This window comes from Taurulus bubalis, assembly GCF_910589615.1.
Source record: "Taurulus bubalis genome assembly, chromosome: 5".
Classification (NCBI taxonomy): domain Eukaryota; kingdom Metazoa; phylum Chordata; class Actinopteri; order Perciformes; family Cottidae; genus Taurulus; species Taurulus bubalis.
This window is the reverse complement of record NC_136593.1, coordinates 29,401,557-29,414,068: the sequence shown is the minus strand read 5'-3', so window position 1 is coordinate 29,414,068 and position 12,512 is coordinate 29,401,557. Positions and strand designations below refer to the sequence as shown.

Here is a 12,512-nt window from a genome sequence, read left to right as displayed (position 1 = left end):
TGAATAATAGGCGCAGGTTGGTGCACATACGGTTAAAATAAAAACCTGTAGCACAGCATTTGGAAAAGCCTCATTCATATTTCCAGTTCACTGAACATCAATGTCAAATGCACAAAATAGATTCTTTCAGCACAAATCTGAGAGTGAAAATGCTTCATGACGTTTGAGGCCAGATGACGGACGGAGGGAGCGCTCTGCTTTCTGCAGCTCTGCTGATGCTCAGGTGTGCGGCTCACGCTCACCTGCTTGTATCTCTTGTAGCAGCGCTGAATCACCGCTGCAACCTCGGTGCGTTGTTCCTGAATGGGGCCCTGAAGGACACAGGGAAGTGTTTTTAAGCTTAAGATTGCATTCGTGAAATGGAACCAGGACACATGCGCCAGGCGGTTTGCTGTACCTTGTGTCTTCTGAGGGAGTGCAGAGCATGCCTGATGGTCTCATACAGCTCCCTCTGCTCGGCCTCCGTCATGGCTAGACAGGAGTCACTTTTCAACCTCTCTTCTTTCATAGCTGCACAGAGGAAGGAGCTCCAGTCAGGCGGGGAGGATCGGGCGTCTTTCGCCTGCGGACTCTGCGGATCCTCAGACCCCGAGAGAGAGTTTGGTTTGGGGATGGGAGTCTGGGCCTTGGAGTACAGAAACCTGGAGGAGAGCAGGAGGTCAGCGTAAAACAGAGTTACGCTATTTGAAGAGCGAGGTGAAGGAGTCGGGATCCACGGCTCACCTCTCCACCTCCCCGAGGTACCCGGACAGTAACTTGACGTCGCTGCTGATCCCGGCCCTCCTGGAGTCCGTCTCCGTCTCCATGGCCTCCTGCTGCAGCCGGCAAGCTGAAGCCTCCATGATGTGATCGGCGAGCATCGTGATGTCCATCTGCAAGACGCGCAGAGCAGACGTCACTCACACGTTCACATTACACCTGCTGCCCTCAAAGTAAGAACTTTAATCTGGGCATTTACTTCAATTCACTAATGATATGTACTTAATGGTTTAAGGCAACGACTGCTTTTCATACTTTTAGGTGGGAAAGTTTATTTAATTTCCTGCACAGAACCAAAGTCTGTGCATTGTCATCATCACTTTTGAAGCTCATCTGTAGGCAGTGCATGTGCATAAGCTGCATGCATCACATGTGTTTAGCTCAGAACATGTGACTGCATGGATGTAACGCATCTTCTCTCCTCTTTGCATGAGCCATGTCTGCTAGATGTCACATCACGTCCCTCTGACAGATACATGGACCTGTTGTTTTATGCGATTTCAGGGTCAACGTGTTGTTTTCATTGATCTTGTAATGTATTTCTTCATATATGTTATCACACACATGACACACACGTGCACACATTGTGTGTCATGCATGTTATCACACACACGACACACACGTGCACACGTTGTGCGTCACACACAGCGCAGCGCGTTGGGTTTGGGTGACCCGGGTCAAAGTACCTGCAGGTCCTCTGAGTTCTCCTGATAGGTCAGCAGCTCCGTCTCCTCCCCGCGGTCCGACAGCACCCTTTGGCGCAGATGAAGGGCCAGTCGCTCTTTACCCAGGATCCTCCTGGCGAGGCTGCGCTGGCCCAGCGTCTGCCTCGGGCTCCAGCGGGCGGCCCCCGCAGACCCCCCTGTCCTGGCCTGCAGGCGGGAGAATGGAGCGCTGGGGCCGCAGGCGGCGGGAGCGGCGCCCTGACAGCTGAGGTCGGAGGGTTGAGTGTGCAGGGAGGAGGGGAGGAGCGAGCACGGAGGGCTGGGGCCGGGCGAGTGGAGGAGGGGGGGGAGGGAGTGGGAGCCGGGCGGGGAGTCGGCGAGCTGCTGCTGGGAGTCCGGGCTGGGTTTGAGTCTCTTGGCCGGAGGCGGGCCTCCCTGGTCCCCCGGCTGGGCTCTGTGGCCCGGTTGGGTCCAGCTCGGGTTCTGCTGGTCCGGCTGGTTCTCCGTCCGGCCTCTCCTCAGCTCTGGGGAACAAAGAGGCTGGAGCATGAGAGCAAGGAACCATAGAGTCCTGCCATAGTGGGTATTCTAACATATTAAAATGACAAATACAATGATAAGTACACACTATTTAGCATTAGTAACGCATGAATAAACACTGAATTCATCATTTATAAAGCTTTATTATAATATGAACACTCATTAGTAACTCATTAGTAACTCATTCATAAACACAGTTATACTTGCTTCATTCTTGATTAATAATCTTGAGTTTTCATACTTTATAAATGATGGATTCCCCATTTGCAAATGAAGTATTGAGGACTTATAGATGATTAAATGATAAAAAAAATGATGCAATCTATGATTAATTCAGGTAGTTACGACGGGTTAGTTAAACATTAGTTAAGTATTAGTTAAGTATGTTCTGTGACCTCATCTAAAGTGAAGAAAACTACCTGAAGTAATCATGAATTGCAGCATTTTAATACTATTGAATGCTTCATTTACAAATGTGGAATTCATCATTTATAAAGTATAAAACTCAAGCTTATAAATCAAGAATGAAACATTTAAAACTGTGTTTATGAATCGCATACTAATGAGTTACTAATGAGTTGTAATAATGCTTTATAAATGATGAATTCAGTGTTTATTCATGCGTTACTAATGCTAAATAGTGTGTACTTATTATAAAGTGCCACCATGATATGTTACTCAGACCTAGAACTAGCGAGCAACACTTTCATGTTTCTTCAGACTGCCCCATTAGAGGCGTGTAGAATATCCAAATGTAATTTTCAAAAGAATAGTTTAACATTTTGGGAAACACACTTATTGGGTTTCTTCTTGTGTTGAAGTGGAAGTCGGATGTCACGTCTGTGTGTTCATGCAACAGCAGTCGCTTCCCCACCTGAGCCGGGGTTTGCCGTCGGGCTGTCGCTCACGCCGCGGGTCTGGGCCTCTCCTCTCCAGCGGTCCATCCAGGTGTCTGCAGCCGGGCCCTGAGCCGGAGGCGTCTGCTGCAGCTGCTCCAGGAGCTCAGCCAGCCGAGTGTGGCCCCGGGACCGGGCGATGTTGAGCGGCAGGCGGCCCAACGAATCAGGAATGTTCAGAGCTCTCGGGTCCCACTGGTAAAGCACCAGCGCCGCCTCGGTGTGGCCCAGAGCGCACGCCCACATCTGTGGAGCCGGAGAGACAGGTCACGCTCAGGCACGCACAGACAGACTCAACACCGGTCGGACGTAGGGATCGCTCACCAGCGGAGTGCAGGAGAAGTGGTCCACGTTGAGAGGATCCACCTCCAGCTCCAGGTCCAGACTGTCGGCGTGCTTTGTGCTGCAGAGACAAACAGCAGCAGTGATGTTAGCTGCAGTCTGTGGTCCTCATGGTGAGTGTGTGTCATGGTGTGTGTGTGTCATGGTGGGGTGTGTCATGGTGGGGTGTTACTCACCGCCAGCGGATGAGGGTCTGGATGAGGCCTGCGTAGCCCTGCGCTGCAGCCAGGTGCAGTAAGGTCATCCCTCTGGAGTTCTTGCTGTGGACCAGCTGGTTGGAGGACGCCCAGCAGGGCTGAGACATCATCTTCTCACACACCACCACCACGCGGCCCTCGAACGAGCCCTGGTCCGTGGAGGTCTGGAGGATCAGAGACAGCAGTGGGTTCCAGGTCTTTTATCATGAACGTGTTTAAGGATTTATTAAAGAAAATTTAAAAAATGGTGGAAAAATGGTTCCAAAAATGTTGGAAAAGTTCCACAAATTTTTGTAAAGGCCTGACATACTCAAACTGATCATCATACTGGTTTAAACCAGTACTGGTCCCCTGCTCTCCTACTGGTTGAGATCCTTTGGGTCTTACTTGAGACGGCTGATCAGTAGCTCCGCCTCCCTCCAGTCCTCCACCCTTGGTTGCCATGGTTTCTGAGCCTGGGTTCTGATTGGTTATCTCCGCCATCCTCTGTTCCATCTGCTCCAGCCGCTCCAGGATGGACATCCTGAACTGGGTGTCTACAGGAGGAAGGAGAACACGGAGACGTGAACACAAGATCAAAGCCATGTTCAGTGAATCAAGAGAAGCTCCTCTGAGCGGCAGAATAAACCAGGACCGCAATCGATAAAACCCCTTTCCAACAATGGGAACCAAGAGCACTGTGTGTGTGTGTGTGTGTGTGTGAGAGATGAAAGCACACACACACAGCTCCATGTGTTCATGTTTCTTTGTGTCATGCTGCAGTGTTGCTGCAGTGCTCATGATGTCATCCCACCTGCTGCTCTCTCGCTCTGTTCCTCTCATTTCACTCCCATCGTTTTTTCTCTCTATCTGCCGCACACACACTGAGGGAGGGGGTGGAGCCATAAGAGGGAATGCAGGCTCAGGCTCCGCCCCCTCCTCCACTCAGCCAATCAGAAGGGGAGCAGAGTCTTCTGGAAAAAACACACACATCCAAACACTCCACTATTTTAACACACAGCGTCTTCACCTGAAACTACACAACAAACACACACATCGCACAACAAGGAGACGCACGCTGGACTACTGGTCACACAGAAGCATGTATGAGGAAACAGAAAAGGATGAATGAGACTTTAGGGATTGCCAGCTGCTATGTGGACTTGTTTGGTGGTTAATTATAATAACGTAAGCAACAAATACATTTAAATATAATTATAAAGTTGAGAAGTATTCATTGATTTTCAACAGTTAAATAGGGATGAAAAAGTAATTTAACGACAGGATTTTAAATATTTATTCATGAATTTAATTAATGTCATTTTACATTTTACAATTCCCGTATCTCTCTCCAAAGTCGCTGCAGGCTTCTGCTCTGAAACACAGAGCGGCACCGGAGCACCGGGACTCCTTTAAAGTCATTTTAGGATTTAATCAAAAACTTCATGAATTTATTCATCATGTCAGTTGCATGCAATTATATCCTAACTAATAGCTTTTTTAACCACATCATGTAAATGCAAATTAAATTCATTATTTTTATTAACTGTTTTTCAGTGCATTAATTAAGTAAATGGATTAAAATTGACCAGAAAAAAACTGCATAAATATTCTGGAGACGCTTCAGCTTCTATGTTCTCTTTTCAAAGTGTGTTTGATGATAGTTATACTGGGACCTGTGGGTTACTGACCAGTGATGATAGTTGTACTGGGACCTGTGGGTTACTGACCAGTGATGATAGTTATACTGGGACCTGTGGGTTACTGACCAGTGATGATAGTTGTACTGGGACCTGTGGGTTACTGACTAGTGATGATAGTTGTACTGGGACCTGTGGGTTACTGACTAGTGATGATAGTTGTACTGGGACCTGTGGGTTACTGACCAGTGATGATAGTTATACTGGGACCTGTGGGTTACTGACCAGTGATGATAGTTATACTGGGACCTGTGGGTTACTGACCAGTACTGATAGTTATACTGGGACCTGTGGGTTACTGACCAGTGATGATAGTTATACTGGGACAGTTGGAAGTGTTTTTTTTTAACTATAACAATATGTAGTGGTGTGACACTACATTAATAATTTAGAGCTAAATAATGTTTACGTTTTTTAAATATATTTGTAATAGTTTACAATTGATATTCTATAACATTACTAAGATTAAACGTTTTACCAAAAATATGATGAAGGTTTAAAATAATTAGACTATTACTAAATTCAAGAGGCTTTGCATCCTTGTCAAGTCATTTCATGTTGAATCAATAGTTGTCCATGAATTTGAATGTAGGACCAAATGACTGTTCTTTAGTTGAAGAACAGATTCTCTTTCAGTTTGAACTTTAGCACAGCGTGTACTCTGTGTACTCTGTGTGTACTCTGTGTACTCTGTGTGTACTCTGTGTACTCTGTGTGCACTCTGTGTGTACTCTGTGTGTACTCTGTGTGTACTCTGTGTACTCTGTGTGTATTCTGTGTGTAACTCTGTGTGTAACTCTGTGTACTCTGTATGTACTCTGTGTGTATTCTGTGTGTACTCTGTGTGTAACTCTGTGTGTAACTCTGTGTGTACTCTGTGTGTAACTCTGTGTGTACTCTGTGTTTAACTCTGTGTGTAACTCTGTGTACTCTGTATGTACTCTGTGTGTATTCTGTGTGTACTCTGTGTGTAACTCTGTGTGTAACTCTGTGTGTACTCTGTGTGTATTCTGTGTGTACTCTGTGTGTACTCTGTGTGTATTCTGTGTGTACTCTGTGTTTAACTCTGTGTGTAACTCTGTGTGTACTCTGTGTGTACTCTGTGTGTACTCTGTGTGTATTCTGTGTGTACTCTGTGTGTAACTCTGTGTGTAACTCTGTGTGTACTCTGTGTGTATTCTGTGTGTACTCTGTGTTTAACTCTGTGTGTAACTCTGTGTGTACTCTGTATGTACTCTGTGTGTACTCTGTGTGTACTCTGTGTGTAACTCTGTGTGTACTCTGTGTTTAACTCTGTGTGTAACTCTGTGTGTACTCTGCGTGTACTCTGTGTGTACTCTGTGTACTCTGTATGTACTCTGTGTGTATTCTGTGTGTACTCTGTGTGTACTCTGTGTGTAACTCTGTGTGTACTCTGTTTGTACTCTGTGTGTACATGTATATTGTTTTGATCTATAGTGTTATGATCTATATTGTTATGATCTATGTTATGATCTATGTTATGATCTATAGTGTTATGATCTATAGTGTTATGATCTATGTTATGATCTATAGTGTTATGATCTATAGTGTTATGATCTATAGTGTTATGATCCACAGTGTTATGATCTATAATGTTATGATCTATAGTGTTATGATCTATAGTGTTATGATCTATGTTATGATCTATAGTGTTATGATCTATAGTGTTATGATCTATGTTATGATCTATAGTGTTATGATCTGTAGTGTTATTATCTATATTGTTATGATCTATGTTATGATCTGTAGTGTAATGATCTATAGTGTTATGATCTATGTTATGATCTATAGTGTTATGATCTATGTTATGATCTATATTATGATTTGTAGTGTTATGATCTATGTTATGATCTAGTGTTATGATCTATAGTGTTATGATCTATAGTGTTATGATCTATAGTGTTATGATCTATGTAATGATCTGTAGTGTTATGATCTATGTTATGATCTATAGTGTTATGATCTGTAGTGCTATAAGCTGTTATGATCTATAGTGTTATGATCTGTTATGACCTATAGTGTTATGATCTATGTTATGATCTATGTTATGATCTATAGTGTTATGATCTGTAGTGTTATGATCTATGTTATGATCTATGGTGTTATGATCTATGTAATGATCTGTAGTGTTATGATCTATGTTATGATCTATAGTGTTATGATCTATGTTATGATCTGTAGTGTTATGATCTATAGTGATTTGATCTATAGTGTTATGATCTATAGTGTTATGATCTTTAGTGTTATGATCTATAGTGTTATGATCTTTAGTGTTATGATCTATGTTATGATCTATAGTGTTATGATCTATGTTATGATCTGTAGTGTTATGATCTATGTTATGATCTATAGTGTTATGATCTGTAGTGCTATGATCTGTTATGATCTATAGTGTTATGATCTGTTATGACCTATAGTGTTGTGATCTATAGTGTTGTGATCTATAGTGTTATGATCTATGTTATGATCTGTAGTGTTATGATCTGTAGTGTTATGATCTATGTTATGATCTATAATGTTATGATCTGTAGTGTTATGATCTATGTTATGATCTATAGTGTTATGATCTATGTTATGATCTATGTTATGATCTGTAGTGTTATGATCTGTAGTGTTATGATCTATGTTATGATCTATAATGTTATGATCTGTAGTGTTATGATCTATGTTATGATCTATAGTGTTATGACCTATAGTGTTATGATCTATGTTATGATCTATAGTGTTATGATCTGTAGTGTTATGATCTATGTTATGATCTATGTTATGATCTGTAGTGTTATGATCTGTAGTGTTATGATCTATGTTATGATCTATGTTATGATCTGTAGTGTTATGATCTATAGTGTTATGATCTATGTTATGATCTATGTTATGATCTGTAGTGTTATGATCTGTAGTGTTATGATCTATGTTATGATCTGTAGTGTTATGATCTGTAGTGTTATGATCTATGTTATGATCTATAATGTTATGATCTGTAGTGTTATGATCTATGTTATGATCTATAGTGTTATGATCTATGTTATGATCTATGTTATGATCTGTAGTGTTATGATCTGTAGTGTTATGATCTATGTTATGATCTATAGTGTTATGATCTATGTTATGATCTATGTTATGATCTGTAGTGTTATGATCTGTAGTGTTATGATCTATGTTATGATCTATAATGTTATGATCTGTAGTGTTATGATCTATGTTATGATCTATAGTGTTATGACCTATAGTGTTATGATCTGTGTTATGATCTATAGTGTTATGATCTATGTTATGATCTATAGTGTTATGACCTATAGTGGATGACCTATATGACCCCGCGTCTGCTCTACAGTGTTATGATCTGTAGTGTTATGATCTATGTTATGATCTATAATGTTATGATCTGTAGTGTTATGATCTATGTTATGATCTATAGTGTTATGATCTATAGTGTTATGCTCTATAGTGTTATGATCTATAGTGTTATGATCTATGTTATGACCTATAGTGCTATGATCTATGTTATGATCTATAGTGTTATGACCTATAGTGCTATGATCTATAGTGTTGTGATGTATAGTGTTATGATCTAGTGTTATGATCTCAGCAGCAGACAGAGCTCCTTCACGTGTTGTTGTCAGAGGAGCTGTCCACTCCGCTGGTGCTGAAAGTTCCAGCTCAACGTGTCCAGATCAACAACATCCTCATCCTGCAGCTCGAGACAAGCAGCTTCTCTTCCACCCATGATCTCAACCCGACACACACACACACACACACACACACACACACACACACACACACACACACACACACACACACACACACACACACACACACACACACACACACACACACAGCGCTCATATACAGCAGTTAAGACTTTAGCTAGAAGTCGACATTTCGCCAACAGGCACGCGCACAGCAGCGTGAAACAGAAGAAACATCTGCACCCGGCTACACACAGACCAGACCGAGAAGCCAAAAAGTTAAATCAGTTTAAAATCAAATGAGCTACGAACCCAAACAGCGAGTCTCTCTATCTGCTGCGCTTTGTTCCCGCGTCTGCTCAACCCGGTAGTTTGAAGCGCGCGACTCACACGTTGCTACTCCCAATCCAGCAAGAGAGAGAGCGAGAGAGAAAGAGAGAGAGAGAGAGAGAGAGAGAGAGAGAGAGAGAGAGAGAGAGAGAGAGAGAGAGAGAGAGAGAGAGAGAGTACCCACGTTGTGTCTATGAGAGCAGACGCGCTTTAAATCCGCGCGCCAGACTCCGCGCTGCAGGAGGTCGTCATCGCTCAACAATAAACCGCACGAGCTAAATTGGAGCAATGGAATGTGACAAAGCCGTGTGATGACGCATACGTGATGAAAACGTATTAATCTGTCTATTTTTAGACCGGGCGGTGAGCCTGTGATGAACATGTGAGGCCAAACAAAGGACTGGACCAGCAGAGCGCGCGCAAGGGTCTCCTGAAAGTCAAAGGAAGAGCCGCACAGCGCACCACGCAGTGAGACATGTCATCATGATACCCTGATGCCCTGACACCCTGACACCCTGACACCCTGATACCCTGATGCCCTTCACCCAGCAAACAGCAGCCTGCTGCCTGGAGAGCCGCATTGCCGCATTGCGCAACGCAGAGACGGGGGCGAACACAGAGTAACGCAGGACGCATGCCTCATGAGGAGACCCGCGTGTTCCAAGCTGCAGTTGCATCAAGAGATATATTTATATATATTTGCACACAGAAGCGACCCCCCCCCCCCCACACACACACACCCATGAGCTTATATTGGTTGCATATAAACTATGCACACAGCACCATGCGGTGCTGTGTGCATAGTTTATACAGTTTATATAGTTTATATGCAACCAATCCCCCAGAGCGGACTTGAAACCCAACTAGAAAAACATCTGAAGCTTGAACACAATAATAGTTATTCCCCTCCAACATGCTGAATGGACTCATAACAAAGCATTCTGAGTCCAACAAGACAAAGTCTGCAGCTTCATAGTGAGGACTGTTGACGTGGAAGCAGCAGAACACAACACAGCTTTCACGTTGAGGAGATTCCTTCTTTCATTTATCTGCATGCAAGCTGAGAAACAACAGCTGCATCCAGGAGAAGACAAGCAGCCAAACAACACAGCAGTGATACCAGTGATACCAGTGATACCAGCGATACCAGCAATACCAGCAATACCAGTGACACCAGCAATACCAGTGACACCAGCAATACCAGTAATACCAGCAATACCAGTGATACCAGCGATACCAGCAATACAGTGATACCAGCAATACCAGCAATACCAGTGATACAGTGATACCAGTGATACCAGCGATACAGTGATACCAGTGATACCAGCAATACCAGCAATACCAGTGATACAGTGATACCAGTGATACCAGCGATACAGTGATACCAGTGATACCAGTGATACAGTAAAACCAGCGATACCAGCAATACAGTGTTACCAGTGATACCAGCGATACAGTGATACAGTGTGACCAGCGATGCCAGCGATACGAGTGATACCAGTGATACCAGCGATACCAGCGATACAGTGATACAGTGTGACCAGCGATGCCAGCGACACCAGTGATACCAGTGATACCAGTGATACAGTGATATCAGTGATACCAGCAATAGAGTGAAACCAGCTTGACCCGCATGACCAGCGATACAGCGATACCAGCGATACAGTGATACCAGCAATACCAGTGATACCAGCGATACCAGTGATACCAGCAATACCAGCGATACCAGTGATATCAGTGACACCAGTGATACCAGCAATACCAGTGATACAGTGATATCAGTGATACCAGCAATAGAGTGAAACCAGCTTGACCAGCATGACCAGCGATACAGTGATACCAGCGATACAAGTGATACCAGCGATACCAGCGATACCAGTGATACCAGCGATACAAGTGATACCAGCGATACCAGCAATACCGGCGATACCGGCGATACCAGCGATACCAGTGATACCAGCGATACCAGCGAAACCAGTGATACCAGTGATACCAGAGATACCAGCAATACCAGCGATACCAGTGATACCAGCGATACCAGCGACACCAGTGATACCAGCAATACCAGTGATACCAGTGAAACCAGTGATACAGTGATACCAGCAATACCGGCGATACCAGTGATACCAGCAATACCAGCGATACCAGTGATACAGTGATTTCAGTGATACCAGCGATACCAGTGATACAGTGATATCAGTGATACCAGCAATAGAGTGAAACCAGCTTGACCAGCATGAACAGCGATACAGTGATACCAGCGATACAGTGATACCAGTGATACCAGCGATACCAGTGATACCAGCAATACAGTGATATCAGTGATACCAGTGATAACAGCGATACCAGTGATACCAGTGATACCAGCGATACAAGTGATACCAGCGATACCAGCGATACCAGTGATACCAGCGATACCAGCGATACAAGTGATACCAGAGATACCAGCGATACAAGTGATACCAGAGATACCAGCAATACCAGCGATACCAGTGATACAGTGATATCAGTGATACCAGCGATACCAGCGATACCAGCGATACCAGTGATACCAGTGATACCAGCGATACCAGTGATACAGTGATACCAGTGATACCAGTGATACCAGTGACACCAGTGATACCAGTGATACAAGTGATACCAGCGATAGAGTGAAACCAGCTTGACCAGCATGACCAGCGATACAGTGATACCAGCAATACCAGCGATACCAGCGATACCAGTGATACCAGCAATACCAATGATACCAGCAATACCAATGACACCAGCGATACCAGTGATACCATCGATGCCAATGATACCAGCGATGCCAACGATACCAGTGATACCAGTGATATCAGTGAAACCAGCGATACAGTGATACCAGCGATATCATCGATACCAGCGATCCCAGCGATACCAGTGATACCAGCGATACCAGCGTTACCAGCGTTACCAGCTTGACCAGCGATACAGTGATACCAGCAATTCCAGCTATACCAGTGATACCAGTGATACCAGCGATGCCAATGTTACCAGCGAAACCAATGATACCAGCGATACCAGTGATACCAGCGATGCCAATGACACCAGCGATGCCAACGATACCAGTGATACCAGTGATATCAGTGAAACCAGCGATACAGTGATACCAGCGATACCAGCGATCCCAGCGATATCAGTGATACCAGCGATCCCAGCGATACCAGTGATACCAGCGATACCAGCGTTACCAGCTTGACCAGCGATACAGTGATACCAGCAATTCCAGCGATACCAGTGATACCAGTGATACCAGCGATGCCAATGATACCAGTAATACCAGCGATACCAGCGATACCAGCGATACCAGTGATACCAGCGATACCAGCGATACCAGTGATACAGTGGTACCATCGATACCAGCGATACCAGC

General features: G+C 44.1%; 1 protein-coding gene across 1 annotated transcript in view; it reads right to left on the bottom strand.

Moving 5' to 3' along the window:
* The window catches only part of LOC306737135 (calmodulin-binding transcription activator 1-like), a gene marked incomplete at both ends in the record, with an annotated part of 36,980 nt that overhangs the window by 1,801 nt on the left and 22,667 nt on the right, over positions 1-12,512 (bottom strand). The window contains 8 exons of the mRNA XM_079218836.1: positions 243-311; positions 398-641; positions 724-872; positions 1,446-1,948; positions 2,839-3,106; positions 3,185-3,263; positions 3,379-3,563; positions 3,787-3,935. Of these exons, the coding sequence (XP_079074962.1) occupies positions 243-311; positions 398-641; positions 724-872; positions 1,446-1,948; positions 2,839-3,106; positions 3,185-3,263; positions 3,379-3,563; positions 3,787-3,935 (1,646 nt within the window). The remainder of the gene's footprint in view (positions 1-242; positions 312-397; positions 642-723; positions 873-1,445; positions 1,949-2,838; positions 3,107-3,184; positions 3,264-3,378; positions 3,564-3,786; positions 3,936-12,512) is intronic.